This window comes from Drosophila mauritiana, chromosome 3R (genome assembly GCF_004382145.1).
Source record: "Drosophila mauritiana strain mau12 chromosome 3R, ASM438214v1, whole genome shotgun sequence".
Lineage (NCBI taxonomy): Eukaryota > Metazoa > Arthropoda > Insecta > Diptera > Drosophilidae > Drosophila > Drosophila mauritiana.
In genome coordinates, this window is record NC_046670.1 from 17,065,130 (window position 1) to 17,087,063 (window position 21,934).

The window sequence follows — 21,934 nt, forward strand, 5'->3', positions numbered from 1 at the left end:
TGGCAGCCGAGAGAAAGAAATCTGTGTGCCTTACATCACTGCGGGTTATTTCTGTAACAAAGCATTACGTTCGCTGGGCGGGCATTAACCAACCATTTGGGCACCGAGCCCCCGTCAAATTTGGCTGCGCAAAAAATAACATCAATTTATAGACGTCGTCGCCGTGAACTTGAACTTGTCATGTGCGGCCAAATGGATGCACTGAATCGCTCATGCTGCAAGACAGGCGTTTCCGTCGTCGCCACTTCCGCCCAGGAACAAGCGATGGAATCTTTAGTTTCTACACGTTTTATTGGAAGTTATTGCCCTTCGTTGAGTGCTTAATGCTAAGGCTCGATATGTCTATTTGCTATGTTTCGTTGGAAGATACTTGAGCTTCTTATTATCATAATCATCACCATTGCGGGTAGATTGCAGGTAGATTTTTGTCTAGGAGCAATTATGCACACACTTGAGCAAAACTATAACAAATTATAATTGCTAAACATTAACATTAGCCTTATAGATGTACCGAACAGCCCGGATCACTTTTGTCATACAAAAAGAACCAAAAAGTTTAAAAAATACATGCGGAAAGTAATATTTAAAAATCAACACAAGCGCTTGGTGAATGAATGGTTGCTTATCGGTGTAATGGAATCAAAAGCTTTAGCTGCTTTGCAATTTGCCAGAGCAACGAGGCAATCACACATGCACTTGGCAGACTGCCTGGCATCCACAGGTTATGGCTCGAAGCAGCTGCTGGCAGGTAAAACCCGTAAAGAATTTCAAGCATTTGCCAATTTGACTAGTTCACTGCCACTCTCTGATCGGGCTGGGTATGGCCCAATTTAGCCAGGCCCACTACTACTGGCGTTGACGTCTATAAGACCTTCTTCATGTATTTCTTTTTGGCATTTTGCAAGCTGGGCAGCTCGCAGTGGCGTGGCCCATACATTGTAATGGGTGCGCAGTACTCGTAGCCAATGCGTTCGTAGAATCCATCCTGGTCGATGGTGGACAGATAGATGGTCTTGAGGTCCAGCACGACGCGGCAATAGTCCTCGGCGAACTTCATGATCAGCTTGCCGAATCCCTGTCCACGGTGCCGCTTGTCCACCACCACGGACTCCACGAAGCAGGCTTTCTTCTTGGAATTGATCGGGCTGAGCTTGAGGTGAGCGATCACGCGGCACATTCCCTCGGTGGTCAGCACCAGGCTGCAGGGTAGGCTGTCACAGGAGGCCTCCAGGGAGCGCATGCGCGCCGTTTCCGATCGTGGCCACTCTGCGTTGATCAGGGCGCAAGTGTCTTTCATAAGCTCCGGGTAGTTGTGAATGGGAACCACATTGAATGGGCTGCCGCTGACATTGAATGGAGGAAGCCCCTGTAAATGGTAGACGGTTAGTTCGATTGATTTTGGGATTTTTGGATCAGAGGCTGTAAGAGATTGGGTTTGCTGCTCGATTACTTCATAGTACGGCTCCGACTTTATGTAGCGCATATTGCTGAAACGGACTGTGCCTCAGATCTGGAAGGGATCCGCTTATAAAGTGTGCGACAATCTAGAAGAGAACAGAATTGAGTCGTTTCGGAACGGAGTTCATTCTGACCAGTGTTGGGGCAATACTTCAACCTAACTTCAATTGCCCTAACCATTTAACTAAATAATAATTACTTTTTATATTTACATGATGCACACAAAAAGTCGGTTGAATTTAAAATATTTTCTAACTGGAATTTGGTACTATATTTTCGAAACTACCTTGTACCTAAGCTAGGTACACAACGCTTGTAGCCTTCCCAACACTGATCCTGGCACACAAAACACTTAGCCGGTTATTTACACGGGACTTTGCAATATACACATTTCAGGTGGAATAAACAAAGATTGGCAGCCATGGAAACAGCACAGACACACACGCACGATCGCATAGTTGAAAATCAAGGTGAGGCGTAAAAAAAGAACATTTTCGTACACACATACATGTATCTGCGCCTGGTCGAGAATCGTACGACCTTGACTGGCGCTTACATATATGCAATGCTCAAGAGTATATATGTACACGGATGAGTGGGTGGTGGCCCTGTGCGGGTGAATCAATGTACATGGGTTCTGGAGTTGCTATTGATTTGCTAGTTGGTGCGGTGAGATAACTACTGGGTGGTTACCATTACGAGAGCTCTGCGCTGCTTGGCGTCTGATTCCCGTGCGCCACGACGAAGTGAACAGAACGAACTGATATGATTCCCAATTATGAGATTGCGTCCCGAAGAAATGGGCCAAGTTCCGTGTGAGAGCACAAATTTCGCCTTAGAAACGGACTCTCTTTGGTGTATGTGTGTGGGCTGCTACGATTTGACTGCGCGCCCGGAAAATTGAATATCAGTTTGATTTAAAACGGAATTTGTTTATTTTTAAACTTTTTCGCAGACGCTGCCCTGCTGCTTCTTCTTCTCCGCACCAAACAAAGCGTTGCCACCTGGCGCAGCACGTTCACTGTCCAGCACGGGCCAGCCGACTGGGTGCAGTGTTGCGAAGTGCGGTCAGTCGACCAAGCGAAAATAACAAACAAATCGGTTTTTTAGCGATCGCAAGGCAAATCACGAGTAGAAAACACAATAAAAGCTCGCTACAAAGGACAGTTAATCAGCAAAACACTTACAGTATTAACGTGGAGGTGGAGCAGCGAGAGCGGCGTGCACCACGGCCTGCTAAATTAATTATTACACAACAAATAAATCAAAAAACTGCCAGCGACAGTTTCCAATCGGCAGCGTGCGGCCAAAAATAGCTTGTAAACAAAGCGATCGCTAGGAATAGGAAAAGGAAAAAGAAGCTCTCTCAACGCCATTGACCCACAAATTAGTCGTGGTCATTGCCAAGCGAGAAAACATTGCAGCCACTTCCCACCGCCACATCCCAACAAGGCGCACGTGCATCCACATCCACAATGGCCAGCCGACAGATGACCAATGACCACCTGCGCCTTTCCTGGCACGACACCCAGATGATGGCCACCCTCAGCCCGCAGACCGTCATGGACTACTTCTGCCGCAAGTCGAATCCCTTCTATGATCACATGTGCAACAACGAGACTGTTCGGATGCAGCGCCTTGGTCCGGAGCATCTGCAGTAGGTGTCCTCTGCCTTTTATTCTGTTTCAATTTAATCGCCTCCATCATTTAGCAACATGATCGGCCTGGAATACATACTGCTGCACGTGGCGGAGCCCATCCTGTATGTAATCCGCAAGCAGCACCGTCATAATCCCTCGGAAGCCACGCCGATTGCCGATTACTACATCATTGGTGGCACCGTCTACAAGGCGCCAGATCTTGCCAACGTCATCAATTCCCGCATTGTAAGTGGCACCCTGTGAGAAACCGATGCATTTGCTTAATCACTACGTTTCCAGCTCAACACCGTGGTGAACCTGCAATCCGCCTTCGAGGAGGCAAGCAGCTATGCCCGCTACCATCCCAACAAGGGCTACACGTGGGACTTCTCTTCCAACAAAGTTTGTAAGTACATGCTCCTTCCTTCCTTAATATTATAAGCGTTCGCTAATCAACCGAATTACTTATAGTGTCGGATAAATCCAAGTCAGATAAGAAGGACGCCAACTCAGCGAAGGATGAGAACAGCGGCACGCTGTTTCAGAAGCAGCGTGTGGACATGCTGCTGGCAGAGCTTTTGCGTAAATTTCCCCCACCAATACCGCCCATGCTGCAGAATCTCCAGCAGCCGCCACCAGCGGGCGATGATCTGAACACAGCTAGAAATACCTCCGAAATGAACAATGCCACAGGACCGCTGGATATCAAAACCGAGGGTGTGGACATGAAGCCACCGCCGGAAAAGAAGAGCAAGTGATTGTTATAACGCGTGTTGGAAACCATGAAAAACAACAATCAATAACCTAAACAAAAATTAAATATAGAAATCTAGCAACACAAAATTCAAAACTAAAAAAGTGTTCAGTAACCTAGAATATAATGTATTTACTGTCATTTACACTACGATAGTTTTTTTTTTGTGCGAATGTCATATTAAGCTTACGAAAAACTAGAAAATTCACAAAGCAGTCCAGTCGTGCAGCTGAAGCGCCGGAACTGGACCACATCTACGCCACAGCACTTAACTTAGACATAGACTAGGCTACACACGAATCGTTTAATTTAATCCTGAGCACTCTGTGCATCCTCTTTGCCGGTCATCTTCTTTAGCTGGTTCGTTCCATGCACCGTCAGGCTGTGGTTTGTGAACTCGAGTATGCTCCTAAACGACTGCTTGCAGATGTGGCAGGGCACAGTCTTTGTGGGAGTGCGGTAGACGCCGGCATGCGCCACGTTCTTGGGAACTTTCTTCACGCTCGGAGGAGCCATGGACTGGACTCCTTGTGAGGGAGCTGTGAATTGGAAAATAAGAGTATAGTTTCTCCTTAAGCACGCGTGCTGTTCAATCAATAGTTACCCAATTTGGGAATGGTACTCATGCGTTGCTGTGGCTTCTGGGGCACCGTCATGGGATGGTTAATGACACTGGTTGCACCGATCTTTGGCAGCTGGGCCTTCTTCTCGTGGTTCAGCTCGGTGAACTGCAGCTTGCGTTTCTCGGACGGCGGTATCTTGTCGCAGTTCTGCATTAGATGGATGTGCAAAGCACGTTCCAGTGCGAAATTCTTATCGCAAAACTTGCAGCGATTCTTCGATCCTCCCGCTGCAACCGTATTGCTGTTCAGACGCTTTAGGGTATTGGGTCCGTTGTCGACCGGATCGTGCATTCGCATATGAACGTCAAGAAGTGACTTCACTCGAAAGGTTGCGCTGCAATTCTTGCAGCTAAAAACTGTCTCCAGATGGCTTTTTGTCGATGTCTTCGCCGGATTTGAGGCGATCTTCTCGGGCGAACGACCGCTGGCCACAGCGATCGACTTTTTTATGTTGCTCTTTGTTAGCTTGGAGACGGGCAAGCAGCTGCGACGGCTTAGTGGCACACCGCCGCCGATACTCCGCTTGCGAGCTGGGCTGTTGAGCGTAGTCTTGACCACCACCGACATGCGCTGCTTGAAGGAGTACGTGCGCGTCTCTGCGGTGGTGGTGGGCAGATAGGAGCGCCGAGGGCGCGGTAGGGCGGCACCCGAATAAGTGGAGCTCATGGACTGCCTCTTCTTGCCCGCCTCAACCTTCAATTTGGATGTCTTTGGCTTCACAGAATCAGCGGAGATCTTTAGAGCTTTGGCAATTAGCTCAGAGACTTCGTTCACTACCTCGTTGACATTGGCGACCTCTTTTTCGGCTCCGGGCGAGACCAGCATGGATACCCCTTCGTTGGATACTGTAAATGTAGATGTTTACAGAACGAAACCATATCACAATGGTATAAGCCTACCTTCAGTTATATTCTCTAAAACAACGTTCGCACTCAAGGGATAGACTTGGCTGGGACCTGGGGTCTTGGCAGCCTCCTGCAAGGATACATTGTCCATGGTAGCATCGCCAGTTTTTAGGGTATTGGCCTTAACCGTATTGGCGGTCACGTCCACTGAACTGGACAAGGTCGAGTTATCGCCGCCACTGTGATTGTGCCCCTCCGGATGGGTGTTCTCCTTATCAATTTGGGTCAGATCCATGCTTTCCATTATCTGTGGTGGCTGCGTTGCGGTCGAATTGCCCTTGGAGGGAGTGGAGCACAAGGCGTTGTGCCGGTTGAGAATACTTTTGTCAAATGGGCGGAGGGGCGAATTTTGGTCAGGTTCCCCGATGGTCAACTGCTGCAGATCCTTCAGGATAGTGCGCCTTAGGTCCATATCATCGCTGTTTACCTCCATCTTGGTGTTGTGCACCTCCAGGAACTGGCTGCTCTGAGTGACCAGGGCCGATTGCCACTTGGCATTGGATAGAGTGTCCTCCGCGTCAAAGGATAAATACATGGAGACGCTCTCATCGTTTGTCATTATCGATGAGCTACGGGAATCGATCTGCTGGAAGTGAAACTATTGTTTTAGCAATGAAAATGGGATAATGTGGAAAAGTCCTTTCCCGGCAAATGGAAGCAACACCAACTGAAACCACCAAACACTTGCCTTGCCCGCCATCGATCTGCGTGAATCGTCCATGGCTAAGTATATGCTATTCCCAATTGGCCACGAGGAAATCCCAAATGAATAAACACAAGCAATTAAGCGAAAATTCGAGCAGCTGAAGACCGACGCTGTACCGAAAAAACAAAGCGTTAATATTTCAAACACACTTTTCAACACTGCGCGCGCAATGAAGATCGCAACGGCGTCGTTAGGAATGCGCGGCTTTGAAGTATGAAAAGTATTGAAAAAACTATAATCGATGTTAACGCTTTGGAAACTTTGTAGAAATAAATCTACTTTTTTCTACACACGACGAGTTGAATGGTTATGGTGACTAGATGGGAAATATTTCTGAAAACATAAAATAATTGTGTTTTATCAGACTCGAACAAGGTTCATGTCATAGATAAATATGTAATGTCAGACTGGAATACTAGTTTATGCAGGGTAAACCGAATTTTAAATTCCGATTTAATGGTAAAAATTACTTTTTTTAATTTTTAAAAACCCTCTTTCGTAAATGGTTTGCAACTTGCCATATTTCTTTAGTTGTACTTATAGCGAACTAAACCTAAATGCAATATTAAACAGTGTGAACACACGTAAAAATCGCCTATCGAATACGACATCGATACTAACATCGATTTTTTTTGCAGCTCTAGTATACAAATTGGCGAATTGTTGTGTGGTGTGAAAATTCATATTTCGCAAATAAATTATTAAACCTTGTCAATAAGTTCCTACGTACAGAGCACAAACGAGCTTAGCCCCGCCTCAATTACATATCCACCGAATTCACACACCGAACCAGCACCAAGGGTAGTTTTTCATCTCGCGCGAGTGAGTCACTGGCCAGATTTCCCCACCCAAAAAAAAAACAAAACAGCCGTCTTGCCTCGCAACCACTTGCCAAGCTCAAGTTCAAGTGATCTCACCAGATAGACAGTTCCGAAATGGCCGCCGTGGAGAATGCCGAGCCGCGCACTGAGCTCCAGGAGCTGCAGTTTAAGTCCGGCCAGGTGGCCGATGAATCCCTGGAGAGCACGCGTCGGATGCTCGCCCTCATGGACGAGAGCAAGGAGGCGGGAATCCGCACGCTGGTGGCCCTGGATGACCAGGGCGAGCAGCTGGACCGGATTGAGGAGGGCATGGACCGAATCAACGCGGACATGAGGGAGGCGGAGAAGAACTTGAGTGGCATGGAGAAGTGCTGCGGCATCTGCGTGCTGCCATGGAAGAAGGTGAACATCAAGGACGACGGCGAGAGCGCCTGGAAGGCCAATGACGATGGCAAAATCGTGGCCAGCCAGCCGCAAAGGGTCATCGATGAGCGGGAACGCGGCGGCATGGGTGCTCCACCGCAGTCCGGCTATGTGGCCAGGATCACGAACGATGCGCGTGAGGATGAGATGGACGAGAATCTCGGGCAGGTGAACTCCATGCTGGGCAACCTGCGCAACATGGCCCTGGACATGGGCTCCGAGCTGGAGAACCAAAACAAACAGGTGGATCGCATCAATGCCAAGGGCGATGCCAACAACATTCGCATGGACGGCGTGAACAAGCGCGCCAACAATCTGCTCAAGAGTTAAATATGCACAACGGCCACGTCCCGAAACCATACCGAACATGAACAGACACCACCTCCATTTCAATGTTGTTAGGGAAGGAAACCAATGTTGTGGGCACAAACCGTAGCTGGTGGTATTGCGTTATTTATACCATATATTATACACATATATACAAGTAGTGGCAACTACTCCTGGCAAACGCAAGCGTAACAAACCCATCTACTTACAAGAACTTCGAGCCGCCGAGCCGGATGAACTAACTACTACTTTCTACAACTATATATATATATATATACAAATATGCGAACCAACATACTAACTACTTACTATTACTACACTCGTGTACAAATGGCAACCAGATGGCGCCGGAAACAATTTTATTATGAGATTTACCGTATATGATGTACTCTGTTTTTGGTACAAACTTTTTGAGCATTTTACCGATCTTTGTGAAATCAAACCAAGCAACTGCTGAGATGGATAAATGTGAATTAATGTATTTACAATTCGTAGAACCACCGCATCCCGCACGGGCACCGACAAACCAGACAAAGACGGGCGGTATTATGTATAACGTAGCCAATTTTATGTTCTCCATTGTTAACCCTTTTTAAGTAGGCCATGTATTTGGGCATTTCGTAAGCCCAGCCCAGCAGTCCAAGCACCGATTCTATTGAATTACCCTAGATTTGCACTCGAACCTCTTGCTTCCTACATATGAATACTTTATCCCCTCCCCAGTGAATGTAACCGATCGAGTTTCGTAGCTTAAGTACTTGAAATTGTTGGTTGCAATAATCGCAAATATTTAAGAAACTACCTGTTTGTGCGCAAGATATTTCTCGTTAATTATGAAATGTACTATGGAACGAGTATAGCCAATTGATTAGATAACTTATTTATCGCTACTATTGCCACTTTAGCTTACATTCTTAGCCCTTAATTGCAAGTAAATATAAACAAATTAATTCACCACCAAAACGTGTTTATGGATTTATTGCACTGTACAAAAGATTTCGATTAACTGAGAATTTTAGGGCACTCGAAAGTAGTTGCTGGTCGCTATGTAGCCGCTGAAGTCCTCGTCGCAATCTTCGGACTTGGCGAACTCGACTTCCGGCGCCGCCTCGACGGGAATGTACACAATGCTGCCGCGGGTTACCAAGATCTCCTTATCTCCCTGCTGGGTTTTCAATTTAAGAATGCGGGATCCCTTTAGGACTATCAATATGGAACCGAAGGCTTGTATCTCCAGCTTGTACGACTCCAGCGAGTGTTCAATGTTCACATTTATCACTGCGAAATCGGATACTGGCGGAATATAGACCTGGACCTGCTCATCTATGCGGTACGGAATGAACTCCTTGCGATCCTTATACGAACTTTCGAAGATCACAGATTCCAGCAGCTGGTCCACATCCTTGTACTTGGGCGTTAGGCCCGCCCGTATCACATTGTCCGAGCAAGCCATGCACTCCACACAGTCGCCGTCCAGGTAGGCATGAATCTCGTTCGCGCCCAAGTAGATCGCCTGGCCGGGCTGCAGGCGGATTAGGTTGAGAAAGAACAGGGACAGTACGCCCACATCGCCGGGGAAGTCTTTGTTGACCTTGGTGAACACCTCCAGCAGATCGTTGGATTTCAGTTCTATTTTGGAGGAATGTTTACAAATATTTCTTAGATTGCACAGAATGACTCACCTTTTTGGTAATCCTTGGCTATCTCACTGATGCACTTGGCTATCACCGGCTCTTCGGTCTTCATCAGTTTCTCGTAGCACAACTTAACGCTTTCCGAGCTGGTCGAGTCGTGGAGCTGATCCACAGCCTCCTTGCCAATGAGTTTGCTCAGCGGCTGGAACTCATCGATGTAGTCCCTGATATCTTCGGCTGACATAAATCCCACGAGGGCCAGAAAGGGCGTGAGGGCAATGGCCAGTTCCGGCTTGTGATTGGGATCCTTGTAGATATCCGGGCGCTCCTTGTGCAGGCGCTCCGCCTCGCACTTGTTCGGATGCACCTGGATGCTGAGTGCCTTTTTGATGCTTAGCACCTTGAACAGGTATGAAAGGTCCTTCTTCAGCACCCGGTCCAGAGTCTCTCCGGTTTCCTTGACCACGGACACACCGCACACATGCGTGCCCATCCACATTTCCGCGTAGGTCTCCTCCTCGTTCAGCCGAAAGTCGGGATCATTGGCCATGGCCAGCTGGGCCACCGCCGAGTTGATGCCCTTGCGGCCCCAGCCGTAGTTCTTCACCCATCCAGTAAGCTCCATTTCAGCGCACCGATTGCCTTCCAAAATTCGCCGTACTGCGTATGAGGTCAACCTGAAGGTGATAAGAAAACATATGATTGCTGGTGGTTAGATACGCGTTAGGGGTTAGGCTGTGGTGAAAGCGCCATTAAGTGGATTAGCGTTGATACACCTGCGACGCAAGGCTTATCACACCTTATTATATAGATAACAGCTTCCTGGAAGTTTGTAATTTCGATTTTATTGCCGAAATAATTTGGTGTGTTTCCACCACTGCTAATTTAAATATATCGCGTTCAAGCTAGAGATGGGGATATTGCGATATCCCTACTGACTAGTACTACATATATAATGACATTTTAATACTCTATAATTTAATTTATATATATCTTTTTGGTCAGCAAAGAATATATACCACGTGCCGTAATGTGTCATATTCTATTTGGCGATTTTTGTTTAGTTTGAGCGTTTCAGTTTATTTAGGCGCGATTACATGCGGCTTAGTGGCGATTTTGAGGCGACTTCGGCGCGATTTGGACGCGACTCGGGTGCGTTTCGGCCGCGACTTAGCATTCTATCAAAATATAGGAATGTCCTACAACTTTTAATCGCTTTTATTATTGTTTTTATTTTAAATTTTTACAACTGTGTCGTTAACAAACGCTTAGCTTAATTTAATAAAACAGTTTAAAGTATGATACGTTTTGTCATTTGGATTTCAAACCCTAGCTGTCATCTATTTTGTCAATGACCTGTTTTAAGCATTCTTTGGTCGAAGTCTTTTCCAAATCGCAGATGCGTGTCAGATCCATCGTAGCGATCTGCTCGATCATTTCCTTGATCTTCTCCTGCTTTATGATGGACTTTACGGACTGCCGTAATCCAGCCTTTCCTGGCGTTTTTTGGGTTTCTGCGGAGTCGTTTTCGATTTGTTTGCCCTTGGCGCGGTAGTGCTGCTCGATAATTTGTCGAATCTTCATCTTGGTGGCTGCTTTCGACTTCTTGGTTGCCTGTCCCAAGGCGAGGGTGCGCAGCTCCTGAAAGTTGATCTCCTTCAAGGGCGCTTCGATGGCCTCTGCCCCAGCATGGTGTTCAGTATCCGTTTCCAGTTCTAGCGACATCTCCTCCACAGTGGCCACGATGCCATCATCATCATCAGCATCGACTTGTAACCTGGTTTTCATTTTCGGATCACCTATCACTTTTGGAAATTCCTTAACAGGAGGTAATAACGTTTCTTTTTCAACCGGGGATGTCTTAGTTTTTGCTATTTTCTCTTTTGTTTTTAATGCCTCTTTTGGAGGCACTGGTCTCTTTTTAAGTATACCAATGCAAGGCTTCGTCTTTATTCGCACCGGCAGCAGAGAATTGTATTGAATGCCGATGCTGTTGAAGCAGTCAACAAACTCTAGCGTATCGAATTCGTTTTGGAGCGATGCCCATAGTTCAGTGTTTTGTTTGTTCTTCGCCTCGACCAAGAGATGTGTGTATGCAACCAGATCCGCCTGAGTGTAGTTCATTGTCTCGTCCTTGCTGTAAGTCCATTCATTATTTATTTCCATAAAACGCGACACGCCGCTCTGGGCGGCCAAGTTGGAAATGTGAACGGAAACGTTGGAGGTGCCAGCTTCCAAGCGATGCAATCGCGATAGGGCTGCTCCGCCCGGATAGTTGGTGCCCGAAATGACAAGTAAGAAGAGCGTCATAAAAACATTTAGCAGGAGATGGGCTCCACAGGCAAGAGCCAGAAAGCTATGCCACGTTGACTTGGCGCTGTTCATCCAACTAAACGAGAAAACAAATAATAGAAATGCATTTTACTGATGAAATAATACAACGCTTACATTCGTTGGCATGCGCAAGCCGCAGCAATGTTGAGAACTGGAAACACGTAGATGATGAAGCGCAGCTCCTTGTGCGGCAGAATGGAGTACAAAAGGACAAAGAGAACAGCTGACACGACCAATGGCCGAATACGTGGCTCCAATGCGACGCCGATGGGCACGAGCACCAGCGATGCACCCATGGCACGTGGCAGGGCGGAGTAAAAGTACCATAGAAAGGGCGAGGTACCCCAGTTGGAGCTCTTATTAAGTATGGTGTTGTACCATAGCACCTCACCCTCGGGCCAAAGCAGGCGGCGCCAAAAGAACGAGTCCACCAGCACTGTGGCAGCCAAAATGCAGACGCCCGCCGGCAGAGCAACTTTGAGTAGCCTATTTATACAAATATTAGGATTAAATAGTATGCAATGATTGATAATCTCACCCGTCAATGGAAAGTTTTCGCCGTAGGAGGCTCACTACCAGCAAAATACCCAAAAATAACGCCAACTCGGATCGAAAGACGAGGATGGATATACCAGAGCAGATGATGAATGGCTTGTGCTGGTCGCGCAGCCAATAGGCAATGGCAAAGAGCACTGCAACGAGAAAAAGTCTAATAATATTGGGTACATAGCATAGCAGAGACCGTCAACTTGACTTACCTATCGGCAGGGCAAAGATATTGGGCAGAGGTCTAGTCATGTAGAACATGAAGTGGAACTGCGTAATAGTTATGGCTGTAAACCACAAGCGGACCTCAACTCCGTAAATCTTTGTCACCGCCTGCCGTAGGCTGTTCCATGCCACAGAGATGGCTCCAGCCAGGACAAGGCGCACTAAGGGGTTCACAATCAATTAACATACCGAAATAGGCAGTTGAAATTCTGATTTTACCTACATATTGGGCCCAGAACTTGTTGATGCTAAGGCTCTCGAAGAGCAGAACAAACGGGGCTGAGATAATGGACACCACCAGTGGGCCGATGAAGGTGCGGGGAACCACGCCCGGATATTCATGGTGATCGTACTGAAATGCAGAAAGACATTAGTGATCTGGCAGGAGGTTTGGGGAACTGTTGTCCTCCACCTGCGTAAAGTTGTTTCGCAGATATAGAATGTCGTGCATAGCCTGCAGATTGAAGCTCTCCTCCACTTTCGTAAAGGGCGTGTAGACCAAGTGGGCCGCCGCCGTCAGAAAGATAAGGATGTCCATGTTGCGGGCGGTTTTGGCCTTCGGGTGTCGCTGGTGTGCAAAGTGTGCTGGACAGGAATCGGGGCGTTACATAATGGCCATATTTGTTTTGACACCGATATCTATATATTCTTGTCCGTTGGAAAATCTATAAATTTCTGCCCGATGGAATCTGACGAAGATATCCCAATCGAAGCCGGCGTTGCACAATGTCGATATCTAGCCGCCACCTTTCCTTGACTAAGCGTTTGAATGTCTCACAAAAAGTGCCAATGCTTAGGCATATATATTTTTCCTATGCCGAAGAGAATGTGTGGTTCCAAAATAAACCAAAATAGATATATAAATAGATCGCTCCACGTCGGAGGCAGAAAAGCAAACACAACAAAAGCAAATCCAAGAAGAACAACAGGTCGGTGCAACAGCTGATTGCCATTCACGTGGCGACGCGAAAAGTTGTGAAGGGGCGTTAAAAATTATTTTATAAATTGTATAATTTTCATATATCGATCGAGCTTAATCAACATATTTTTAAAATAATATATATCATAACTACGCATTTAATAAGAATTAAATTATTTGTTTTTGGTTACGCCCATTTATTGAAGCTTTTTTAGTATTGCCATTCGAATCCTGTTAACAGTTATCGATAATTTTTGTACGATACCCTGCCTTTGAAAATTCATGTCATTGCTTTTAACTTCGAATCGAATCTCCACAGGGATAGGACGAAAATGCGTTTGTTAAAGGAGGAAATTGCCCAGTTTCACGAGCAGTCGCTGGAAAAGTACGGTGGACTGGATCCGCATGATCTGTATGTACTGTACAAGAAGCTTCAGATGGAGCTGGAGCTCATCCAGGTGCAGGAGGATTATATCAAGGAGGAGCAACGCAACCTGAAGAAGGAGTTCATACACGCCCAGGAGGAAGTGAAGCGCATAAAGGCCGTGCCACTAGTCATTGGTCAGTTTCTGGAGGCAGTGGATGAAAACAACGGCATAGTGGCCTCCACCACCGGCTCCAATTACTACGTTCGAGTGCTATCCACCATTGACAGGGAGCACCTGAAGCCGTCCTCTTCGGTTGGGCTGCACAAGCAGAGCAATTGTCTGGTCGATTTGGTGCCACCGGAGGCGGACAGCACCATATCGATGCTATCACCGGATGAGAAACCGGATATTAGCTACTCGGACATTGGTGGCTTGGATATCCAAAAACAGGAGATACGCGAGGCTGTCGAGCTGCCCTTGACCCACGCCCAGTTGTACAAGCAGATTGGTGGGTAATCGCAATATCAAACGACTATTTCCACTGATTCTCTTGCAGGCATTGATCCCCCGCGCGGCGTCCTCCTTTTTGGACCACCTGGATGTGGCAAAACCATGCTGGCCAAGGCGGTGGCCCATCATACAACTGCATCCTTTATTCGTGTCGTGGGCTCCGAGTTCGTCCAGAAATACCTAGGCGAGGGGCCGCGCATGGTGCGAGATCTTTTCCGCCTGGCCAAGCAGAATTCTCCTTCAATTATCTTCATTGATGAAATCGACGCGATTGCCACCAAGCGTTTCGATGCACAGACAGGTGCGGATCGCGAGGTGCAGCGCATTCTGCTGGAACTACTCAACCAAATGGATGGCTTTGATGAGACCACCAACATTAAAGTTATCATGGCCACCAATCGTGCAGATACCTTAGATCCGGCTCTATTACGACCCGGTCGTTTGGATCGGAAAATTGAGTTACCATTGCCGGATCGACGCCAGAAGCGCTTAGTTTTTACCACAATCACCTCAAAAATGAATGTGGGAGAGGATGTGGACCTAGAGGACTTTATTGCACGTCCGGACAAGATCTCCAATGCGGATATCAATGCCATTTGCCAAGAGGCTGGAATGCATGCAGTGCGCGAGAATCGCTATGTGGTCAACGCCAAGGATTTCGAAAAGGGTTATAAGACCAGCGTGCGCAAGGACGAAGCTCAGCATGAGTTCTATAGCTAGATGATTAATTTCAAATTCAATCTGATTATGTAAACTTGCAGTATTTAACTAAGCCAATCCCGAGTTTACCAAAATCCTGAAACTTCAAAATATATTAGTCAATACTGGTGGTTTAAATAAAAAAAAAACAATCGAAATTGGGGGGCGGTTTGGCGCGCAATTCAAAATAACCGATAGCCTTCGATAGCGATCGTGGGTGGCGGGGTGAAAACGCTCGCGTTTGCATGTGACTGTCTGAACAGCTGTTGGTTCAAAACAGCTTCGCGGATTTTTGCCGGGCTTCGCTTTGGATTTATTTGGTTAGTGGAAACTGCTGCCACGATGATGCATCTGGAGTGGTATGTGACGAAGATAAAGCCGGCGGTGGAAGGCTTCATCAAGGAGCCCAGCAAGGACACGTTGTCGGTGGTGGAGCGCGCAATCGAGGGATTCAACTTTGGAGAAATGCGCATTTACCAGGTGCAAACGGTGGTGCCACTGGTGGTCAAACTGGATGAGCTAACTGGGTAAGTGGCTCCATTCCGCTTGGGACTTCGACTTCAGAGAAGAGTGTTCCTTCCGTAGAGAAAACCAGGAACTTCGCACCAGCCTGATGAACTGCTTGAGCAACATTGTCTCCAAAACATACCTGGCCGATGAGAAGGGTCTGCGTTCCATCCTGGTGGTGGTGCTGCAACAGGTACGCGACTCAAAGACAGCGGCCATGCGACCCAACCTGTCCGAGGAAATCAAACTGGCTGCCGTTCAGTGTATATTCGAGGCTCTTCGTCGGTCCACCACTGATGTGGTGGAGTCTTTCTACGTTAAGGAGACTGCGATGGTTATTGGCCAGATACTGATCATGCTCTTGGAAATCATCGAACAGGAAAAGTATCGAAAACTAGTTCAGACAGCCATTCAGTGCCTGATGATGGTTTTCTATGTACATGACGAATCCGATCAAGTGGATGTTGTCCTGCGTAGTCAGGTAGCCAATACCATATTTATATTCCTTCCCAAGGTACTCATCGTACTGTTCAAAACATCAATGAAAGATGACAAGGTGGGAGAGACTATAAAATCGGTGAGTTTTTCGATGGTTTTGGAAGAGATAACTTCATTTAAATTGATTTAAATATTATATTTAGATGGCCATTCAAGCGCTGGGACGAATTATTTGCATAATGTTTGAGGAGACCACTGATGAATTTTTAAAAATGCGCTACGATGGAGATGCCTTCCGCAAACTGTTCAAAAACAACGAGGACCTGTTAGCTCAACAATGTGATTTCACCTTTTTTGGCAGCAAAAAGGCTACTACAGAACAGAATGAGGAGCGATTGCATCAAATGCAAACGGAGCTTCGTTCACATCAGTGGGTGGCCGCCACTTCGCGGCGCCTTCGACCAATTTTTGCCGAAATGAGTATTCTACGGGCTCACAGCGCCCTGCGGGTTAGGGAATCCTACTCCGATATGTGTTGCCTGTTGCTAAAACATTGTGCTTACAATCTGAGGGGAAATTTTCTCCACGTACTGGAGAGCGTATTGGCTCTGTCAGAGGACGAGAATGAGAAGATAGCCCAGCGGTGCAGGGACACCCTAATTCTGCTGCAACAACAGGCCAGCAGCCAAGACATATTCGATGAGAATGCGGAGATGCTGCTAGATGCACACCTCAATAAATGGCCACGCATACTGCATCGCTGCGAGGAGAAGGAACAGTTTGCCGAGCTTCTGTTCTTCAAAGGATTTCTACGCAACGTCAACACCGATAAGTTGCAGCTGTTGCTGCTAGTTCCCAAAAATCTGGAGATGTTCGTCACTTGTCTGCTGACAGCACTAGACCAACGGCCAACCAGGGACCTTCTCAACGAGGAATACTCTCTTCGACGTATTCGAGAAGGTGATTCCAAAGGTCTGGCCGCCGAACTGGCCAAACTACCTTGGAGGCAGTTCAAGCATCTAAGCTCAAAGCGTACAGTTGATATCCTATATGACATTGGAGCCCTGTTGGGTACTGAGCCAACAATAAATCGGCTTGTATTTGATTACTGTCAGGAGCTGATTCAGCAAAGGTCATCATCCATGAACGAGTGTGTGCTGCTTCTAACCCTGATGGTAACGCCGCAGGAGAAGAAGGCGCGGCAAAGTCGACTGGTGCTGGCTAAACTTTTCTTGGACCAGATCCTCCGAGACGAGCATTGGAACCTGGCCCTTCAGCCTGACTCGGCGTGGCGCCTTAAGGTGAACAAGGTAAGAATAGATTCTATATGTGTACAATGTGTACTATAATTTTTTTTTAGCCCACGCATTGGTTTGAGGACCGTACTCCTGGCATCTTTTCATCGGCTATTGAAGTACGCACCCAAGACTGCGATTCTGATGACGAGCAGACGGAGGTGGTCGGTAGTCGGGTGACCATTGCAGACGCCCAGTTCAATGTGCTCCACACCTGCCTAATTTTAGATGCAGTGGGTCACTGTGCCAGATTTATTGGTGATACCTTCGACAGGCATATATTTTTAAGTCTACACAAAGTGCTTCTCAAGGTGGCTAGCAGTAACACCATCGTCCATCAAGCGGCCAGTTTCGCGTTCGTTTCCATGCAGTACGCTCTTAAATATGCGGAGCCCTCACATTTTATCGAATGCTCCACCGACTACATAACTTTCCACCTGAACGCGTTGCTAAAACGATCGCCAGATAGCACGGCTGCCGTGGACATCCTCACCGTCGTTTTGCAGTACAGCACACGCGGCAATGTGCCCCACCTGGAGAGCTTATTCCAAACTATACGCGAAGAGTGCTCCAAATCGCACCAGACAACCAACGTGCACTCTTATCTTCGCGTCTTCAAAGCATTCCTGAATCATGTGTCCGATTGGCATGATGATGCTGCGGCGGAGGTTAATGCCGAGCTGCCGATGCAAGTGGATGAGGAGCAGAATGTCCTAAGCACGTGGATGAGTGTGCTGGAGAGGCCAAAGTTACTGAATGATATGAATGGCGACACCAACATGGCCGACGCCGAGGAGTCGGCAAAGGATGAAGCCGACGACGCTGATGACACAGAAGCGAAACCCACGAAGCCCGTTCTTCCGCGCCACGTGGAAATGGTTAAGGATATACTAGGACAAGTAATAAAGTTCATTTCCACCGCTGATCAGGGGCAGCAGATTGCAGCTTTGGAATGTTTCTCCAGTGGTCTGCCATTACTGGCGGACTACGAGGACGAGCTGTTGCCATTAGTGCATCTAGTGTGGCAACCTCTGATCGAAAAATTCCGCCAAAAGGACGCATTGGTGCTAAACCGATGCTTCACCCTGCTGCACTTGCTAGGCGTTCATGCCAAGGACTTTATACTTAAACGCAGCCTTAGGTAAGCCTCTGTTTCGAGGATAACTAGATCTTTTTACCCTTTCCTTGTGCTTTTCAGTGATGTGATACCCCAGTTAAAGCAGTTCCTGAAGGCAGCTTCCCTGCACAGCAGTACGGAGACCTCGCAAGCGCAGACTCAGGAGTACAAACTGCAGCTTAAGCTGCTGAAGAGCCTTGCGGACTTTATACTAGGTCTGCAGATAGAGGGAAGGCATCTGCACGAGATCATGAGCACGGTGGTGATATACCTGTCACAGGTACAGCCGCAAGAGCTACAGACTCCGGCCAGGGCGTTCTTCCTCCAACTTATATCTTACAATGGACCCTTCGTATACGTTACGCTGTTGCAGCGGGCCCATCTTAAGGATTATCAGGCTAATGTTAACCAGATCTTCGGGGTCATGGGCTTCAGCATAGCTAGTGGAGCAGATCTTGATTAATAAAGAACGGACCGATTTTTTATTTCACAATTGCTCTATTCTGATTTCTGTTCACTCGATTAACATTACAGGCTCTTAAGCTAGGTGTCTTTTAATGCAGTTTCGGATATTTTGATCAGAACATACTGATTTGTTTGTGCCCGGAGAGTAGGCAATAGTTATTGGATTAAAAAAATGTATGGGATTATTATTGAGGTATCTAACTTGAATAGTTTTATTGAAATGACTTTTATAAAATATAAACAAGGCAAGGTTTTTGAACAAAACTGGGGTTTTATACACAAATAAAGCGTTCGGAACAAACAAAATTGATGAAAAATTGTATATATGTACTCGTATATTATGTTTTGGTAGCCATAACTAAATGCTATGCATAAACAAACTTTTTCTTTCAATTTTACTTACAAGTGGAACCGCAGATGCTTGGCACCGATAAAACTTAGCATCCGACTTCTAAAGCCACTATACACTATAACATTTCGTTCTGTATCAAATATAGCTGAATTTATAAAATGATTGCTGTTCTGTATTTGTGATCTTGATCCTTTCCCCGTCCTCCACTCATCCTACGCCTTATGGACTCGCCATACTCGTACTTAAGTAGTGAAGCAGCTCGCGGTGTGCATAAGTCTATTGAGCATCTTCGAATCCTTTTCCTCTCCTTTGATCATTGTAAGCTGGGCTGTCTTGCGATTGTGAGTTCTCAAGCTGTTTGTAAATTGGTATGTGTTGTGTGGGAGTATGTTTTAGCTATTGAAGTTAATGCGAAACTGACTACGCCAGCCAGTTCATTAGGCTGTTGGCATAGGCCATTGGCTTGACGTCGGGATGTGGCTGAAAAGATTACGATAATGAATTGAGTCGAATATAGTTGCTTTTTTAGTACTTACCACAGCCTCGAATGATTTGAAATTTGGTTTCAAATTGTTACCCGTAATGGTAATAAATGCGCCCATGTTGCCCATAGTATCACTGCAAAAAAAGGTAACAGATTACCTAAAGTTTAAGGGTCGAATGTGTAGGCTTACCAATAGTTCGGAGCAGAGAAGACTGTTATGCATTTACCGTTGTGAGCCACTTCATAGCCCATATCCTTAACCTCGTGGCTTCGAATGATGTAGTCCAGGTTGTTGTCTTTGCAGAACTTCTCGGTAACATCCGGACCAAACTGGATGCCCACGCCTCGCTTCGACTGACCCAGACCCATCCACTGCTGAGGATCGGACCACAGCAACTCGCACATAAGACCTTCCTCGGGCGGCTGGCAATTTCGTTCGATGCGTCTTATATTGTCCAGAGTCACGTCTTCCGTGGAGAAGAGCCCGCCGTGCATGACCAGGATCTTTTGGTTGATGCAGTGGCACAACGGCAGCCAGTTGAAAACTTGCGTGAATATGTCAGCCATGGCGCTGGTGTACTTCGCTGTCACCTCGCCAGTGAATCCATACATTTGGTTCATGTTAATGCTTTCATGGTTGCCTGGAATAAGTTTAAAGCATGTTATAAATAACATCTCCACATCTGAACGGAAGAAAAAACTAACCGCGCGCCAAAAAGAAGTGATTCGGATACAACAGCTTGAAACCAAACAGCGTAAATATACACTCCACAGAGAAGGAACCCCTGTCAACGAAATCGCCGTTGAACAGGTAGGGATTCTTTTCAGAGGGCAGACCATTGATCTCGAATATGTTCATCAAGTCGTAGAATTGACCGTGAATGTCGCCACAAATCGTGAACTTCTCCTCATCCTGCACAGTGATGTCCACCAGCGAGGGCTGAGCTCGCATGTACGTGTCGATCTCGCAGAGTATCTGAAACAAATTGTATAAGTATTCAAAGGTCTGCTGGGATTGGAGTTACACGCATACTTTGTAGGCAAATTTGCGGTGCAATCGCTTCTGTGCCTTGTAATGCTCCATCAATTCCATCATGAACTTCAGAGTCACCTTGCCGTCTTCCAGCTGCGGACCCTTGTAGTCATCCTCAATAGCTGCAATACGTTGTCAAAAGCAAGTTAATCTCTACGTCTACATAGAGTAACTACAAGCCACTTACTTATGTTTTCCATGTCGCTGTACATCTCCGAAAGCGTCTTCTCGGGCTTATCCACAGCAATGGCTCGTTCGAAGGCGCGCATTTTGACAATTTTGTTGCACTCGGTAAACTTGAGCTTGGCGTCTTTGTCGTTCGGCCGGCACTTGGCTACCTGAAAATAAATTTTTATTGAGTGGTGGACCCAAGGTGCTGCCGGGGATTACTTACGAATTCAAAGTCACAAAGGGCTTGCTTGAACTTTCCCAGAGACATGTGAGCTGCTGCCCGGCGATAGTAACCTTTAAGGTAGGCAGGATCCGCCTTCACCGCCGAAACACCATCCTGTAGTGCGAAACCAAAGCTCTCCTGGCGCAAGTGCGCCAAGGATCGGTTGGCGTAATATATCGCGCTGTTGGGGTGCAGTTCTATGGCTTTGGTGTACATGTCGATGGCTTTGGAGAACTCCTTGGCTATGGGAATAGACCAAAGGGTGAGTAATGGTAATAATTATACCCCCATAGGTTCCGGCAGACTTGTAAATTATCACACACAGCCAAAGTTTGCCATTGTTTTAAGGTTATGTTGAAGGTGGCACTGGGAAAGTGGACTCACAGAATGGATTGCTCGCAGGACACTAATCGTGGTCGTTACGGTCCAATGTGATTGCCAGAGGTACTTACTTTTGAGCATTTCATTTCCCTGATTTTTGTACTGCTCCGCCGCGGCAAAATCGAGTTCCGCCTTCGTACGGGCATTTGTGTCCTCCTCCGGCTGCTTGGACCCCGTAATCTCCACGCCTGCCGGCACCTTCGCCTCCTGCTGACCATCGGCAGCCTTCTTTGCTTCCAGTTCGGACGAAGACATCTTTTTAGTTGTAATAAATGATTTTCTTAAAGTTATTTACTGTCTGAAAATGTTCAAGGCAGTGTTACCAAATGGTATAATGACTTTCCCACCAAATGCTCTAAATAAGCCTGAATGCCTCCGAAATTCAAACGATGGTTCTACCTAAAAACGTGTTTAAAAAGTAAATCTGCATAGCCGACAATTGTAAGTTTGAGCATTGTATTAAAAGGAAGACGAATAAATAAATTGCAGTTGCTCATCTTATTTATTGTTAAATGTTCTTTCAAAGTGTATGCTTACCCGATTTAATGAACTGCTTTGGCATGAAAGAAAAGGCAA

The 21,934-nt window shown here is 46.7% G+C and overlaps 9 protein-coding genes across 12 annotated transcripts; 4 read left to right on the forward strand and 5 right to left on the reverse strand.

The window, feature by feature from the left end:
* Positions 1–272: 272 nt before the first annotated feature.
* LOC117142480 (N-alpha-acetyltransferase 80) lies at positions 273–2,446 on the reverse strand. 2 transcript variants are annotated; one of them, XM_033306498.1, is made up of 3 exons: positions 2,152–2,446; positions 1,451–1,544; positions 273–1,366 (listed from the first exon to the last, which is right to left on the reverse strand). In XM_033306498.1, exons 2-3 carry the CDS (start codon positions 1,481–1,483, stop codon positions 863–865), a joined length of 537 nt encoding a protein of 178 aa, XP_033162389.1. In that variant the 5' UTR covers positions 1,484–1,544; positions 2,152–2,446; the 3' UTR covers positions 273–862. The 2 variants fall into 2 exon arrangements, with proteins under 2 accessions (XP_033162389.1, XP_033162390.1); XM_033306499.1 differs by lacking the exon at positions 1,451–1,544 and having other exon boundaries at positions 2,152–2,443.
* A 56-nt stretch (positions 2,447–2,502) lies between these two features.
* Positions 2,503–3,997, forward strand: LOC117142478 (mediator of RNA polymerase II transcription subunit 6). Its single transcript, XM_033306495.1, has 4 exons — positions 2,503–3,115; positions 3,170–3,344; positions 3,399–3,504; positions 3,570–3,997. Exons 1-4 carry the CDS (start codon positions 2,934–2,936, stop codon positions 3,854–3,856), a joined length of 750 nt encoding a protein of 249 aa, XP_033162386.1. The 5' UTR covers positions 2,503–2,933; the 3' UTR covers positions 3,857–3,997.
* Positions 3,960–6,280, reverse strand: LOC117142476. Of its 3 annotated transcripts, none has more exons than XM_033306492.1 (4): positions 6,069–6,280; positions 5,375–5,978; positions 4,457–5,320; positions 3,960–4,391 (listed from the first exon to the last, which is right to left on the reverse strand). In XM_033306492.1, exons 1-4 carry the CDS (start codon positions 6,099–6,101, stop codon positions 4,162–4,164), a joined length of 1,731 nt encoding a protein of 576 aa, XP_033162383.1. In that variant the 5' UTR covers positions 6,102–6,280; the 3' UTR covers positions 3,960–4,161. The 3 variants fall into 3 exon arrangements, with proteins under 3 accessions (XP_033162383.1, XP_033162384.1, XP_033162385.1); XM_033306493.1 differs by having other exon boundaries at positions 5,375–5,966; positions 6,069–6,279; XM_033306494.1 differs by having other exon boundaries at positions 5,375–5,963; positions 6,069–6,277.
* Positions 6,281–6,715: 435 nt separating this feature from the next.
* Positions 6,716–7,815, forward strand: LOC117143814 (synaptosomal-associated protein 25). The gene has a single exon (XM_033308660.1). It carries the CDS (start codon positions 7,022–7,024, stop codon positions 7,658–7,660), a length of 639 nt encoding a protein of 212 aa, XP_033164551.1. The 5' UTR covers positions 6,716–7,021; the 3' UTR covers positions 7,661–7,815.
* A 792-nt stretch (positions 7,816–8,607) lies between these two features.
* On the reverse strand, positions 8,608–10,195 carry LOC117143813 (mannose-6-phosphate isomerase). Its single transcript, XM_033308659.1, has 3 exons — positions 10,091–10,195; positions 9,340–9,968; positions 8,608–9,286 (listed from the first exon to the last, which is right to left on the reverse strand). Exons 2-3 carry the CDS (start codon positions 9,914–9,916, stop codon positions 8,673–8,675), a joined length of 1,191 nt encoding a protein of 396 aa, XP_033164550.1. The 5' UTR covers positions 9,917–9,968; positions 10,091–10,195; the 3' UTR covers positions 8,608–8,672.
* Positions 10,196–10,511: 316 nt separating this feature from the next.
* LOC117144678 (probable Dol-P-Man:Man(7)GlcNAc(2)-PP-Dol alpha-1,6-mannosyltransferase) lies at positions 10,512–12,934 on the reverse strand. The gene is made up of 6 exons (XM_033310001.1): positions 12,809–12,934; positions 12,616–12,748; positions 12,384–12,557; positions 12,164–12,317; positions 11,740–12,111; positions 10,512–11,680 (listed from the first exon to the last, which is right to left on the reverse strand). Exons 1-6 carry the CDS (start codon positions 12,932–12,934, stop codon positions 10,621–10,623), a joined length of 2,019 nt encoding a protein of 672 aa, XP_033165892.1. The 3' UTR covers positions 10,512–10,620.
* Positions 12,935–13,599: 665 nt separating this feature from the next.
* LOC117145553 (26S proteasome regulatory subunit 6B) lies at positions 13,600–15,021 on the forward strand. The gene is made up of 2 exons (XM_033311253.1): positions 13,600–14,191; positions 14,240–15,021. The coding sequence occupies exons 1-2, from the start codon at positions 13,648–13,650 to the stop codon at positions 14,911–14,913; spliced, it is 1,218 nt and encodes a 405-aa protein (XP_033167144.1). The 5' UTR covers positions 13,600–13,647; the 3' UTR covers positions 14,914–15,021.
* Positions 15,022–15,135: 114 nt separating this feature from the next.
* LOC117145771 (TELO2-interacting protein 1 homolog) lies at positions 15,136–18,742 on the forward strand. The gene is made up of 5 exons (XM_033311548.1): positions 15,136–15,419; positions 15,478–15,976; positions 16,041–17,147; positions 17,198–18,273; positions 18,331–18,742. Exons 1-5 carry the CDS (start codon positions 15,235–15,237, stop codon positions 18,710–18,712), a joined length of 3,249 nt encoding a protein of 1,082 aa, XP_033167439.1. The 5' UTR covers positions 15,136–15,234; the 3' UTR covers positions 18,713–18,742.
* A 154-nt stretch (positions 18,743–18,896) lies between these two features.
* Positions 18,897–21,699, reverse strand: LOC117145772 (serine/threonine-protein phosphatase 5). Its single transcript, XM_033311549.1, has 8 exons — positions 21,430–21,699; positions 20,978–21,219; positions 20,771–20,921; positions 20,584–20,705; positions 20,256–20,526; positions 19,741–20,191; positions 19,603–19,684; positions 18,897–19,546 (listed from the first exon to the last, which is right to left on the reverse strand). The coding sequence occupies exons 1-8, from the start codon at positions 21,611–21,613 to the stop codon at positions 19,487–19,489; spliced, it is 1,563 nt and encodes a 520-aa protein (XP_033167440.1). The 5' UTR covers positions 21,614–21,699; the 3' UTR covers positions 18,897–19,486.
* Positions 21,700–21,934: the final 235 nt, after the last annotated feature.

What these genes read in the sequence shown, in the direction of transcription:
- LOC117142480 (XM_033306498.1), bottom strand. Translation starts at nt 1,483, where the DNA reads ATGCGCTACATAAAGTCGGAGCCGTACTATGAA. An exon ending in AGTCGGAGCCGTACTATGAA is followed by an intron (nt 1,367 to 1,450) that starts GTAATCGAGCAG and finishes TACCATTTACAG; the next exon opens with GGGCTTCCTCCATTCAATGT.
- LOC117142478 (XM_033306495.1), top strand. Translation starts at nt 2,934, where the DNA reads ATGGCCAGCCGACAGATGACCAATGACCACCTGCGCCTTTCCTGGCAC. An exon ending in ACGTCATCAATTCCCGCATT is followed by an intron (nt 3,345 to 3,398) that starts GTAAGTGGCACC and finishes CTACGTTTCCAG; the next exon opens with CTCAACACCGTGGTGAACCT. An exon ending in CTTCTCTTCCAACAAAGTTT is followed by an intron (nt 3,505 to 3,569) that starts GTAAGTACATGC and finishes AATTACTTATAG; the next exon opens with TGTCGGATAAATCCAAGTCA.
- LOC117142476 (XM_033306492.1), bottom strand. Translation starts at nt 6,101, where the DNA reads ATGGACGATTCACGCAGATCGATGGCGGGCAAG. An exon ending in GCAGATCGATGGCGGGCAAG is followed by an intron (nt 5,979 to 6,068) that starts GCAAGTGTTTGG and finishes CTAAAACAATAG; the next exon opens with TTTCACTTCCAGCAGATCGA. An exon ending in TTTAGAGAATATAACTGAAG is followed by an intron (nt 5,321 to 5,374) that starts GTAGGCTTATAC and finishes CTACATTTACAG; the next exon opens with TATCCAACGAAGGGGTATCC.
- LOC117143814 (XM_033308660.1), top strand. Translation starts at nt 7,022, where the DNA reads ATGGCCGCCGTGGAGAATGCCGAGCCGCGCACTGAGCTCCAGGAGCTG.
- LOC117143813 (XM_033308659.1), bottom strand. Translation starts at nt 9,916, where the DNA reads ATGGAGCTTACTGGATGGGTGAAGAACTACGGCTGGGGCCGCAAGGGC. An exon ending in AGCCAAGGATTACCAAAAAG is followed by an intron (nt 9,287 to 9,339) that starts GTGAGTCATTCT and finishes CCTCCAAAATAG; the next exon opens with AACTGAAATCCAACGATCTG.
- LOC117144678 (XM_033310001.1), bottom strand. Translation starts at nt 12,934, where the DNA reads ATGGACATCCTTATCTTTCTGACGGCGGCGGCCCACTTGGTCTACACG. An exon ending in TATCTTTGCCCTGCCGATAG is followed by an intron (nt 12,318 to 12,383) that starts GTAAGTCAAGTT and finishes TTCTCGTTGCAG; the next exon opens with TGCTCTTTGCCATTGCCTAT. An exon ending in CGAAAACTTTCCATTGACGG is followed by an intron (nt 12,112 to 12,163) that starts GTGAGATTATCA and finishes TTGTATAAATAG; the next exon opens with GCTACTCAAAGTTGCTCTGC.
- LOC117145553 (XM_033311253.1), top strand. Translation starts at nt 13,648, where the DNA reads ATGCGTTTGTTAAAGGAGGAAATTGCCCAGTTTCACGAGCAGTCGCTG. An exon ending in CCAGTTGTACAAGCAGATTG is followed by an intron (nt 14,192 to 14,239) that starts GTGGGTAATCGC and finishes ATTCTCTTGCAG; the next exon opens with GCATTGATCCCCCGCGCGGC.
- LOC117145771 (XM_033311548.1), top strand. Translation starts at nt 15,235, where the DNA reads ATGATGCATCTGGAGTGGTATGTGACGAAGATAAAGCCGGCGGTGGAA. An exon ending in AAACTGGATGAGCTAACTGG is followed by an intron (nt 15,420 to 15,477) that starts GTAAGTGGCTCC and finishes TTCCTTCCGTAG; the next exon opens with AGAAAACCAGGAACTTCGCA. An exon ending in ATACTTAAACGCAGCCTTAG is followed by an intron (nt 18,274 to 18,330) that starts GTAAGCCTCTGT and finishes TGTGCTTTTCAG; the next exon opens with TGATGTGATACCCCAGTTAA.
- LOC117145772 (XM_033311549.1), bottom strand. Translation starts at nt 21,613, where the DNA reads ATGTCTTCGTCCGAACTGGAAGCAAAGAAGGCTGCCGATGGTCAGCAG. An exon ending in CCCTTTGTGACTTTGAATTC is followed by an intron (nt 20,922 to 20,977) that starts GTAAGTAATCCC and finishes ATTTATTTTCAG; the next exon opens with GTAGCCAAGTGCCGGCCGAA. An exon ending in TCAAATCATTCGAGGCTGTG is followed by an intron (nt 19,547 to 19,602) that starts GTAAGTACTAAA and finishes TAATCTTTTCAG; the next exon opens with CCACATCCCGACGTCAAGCC.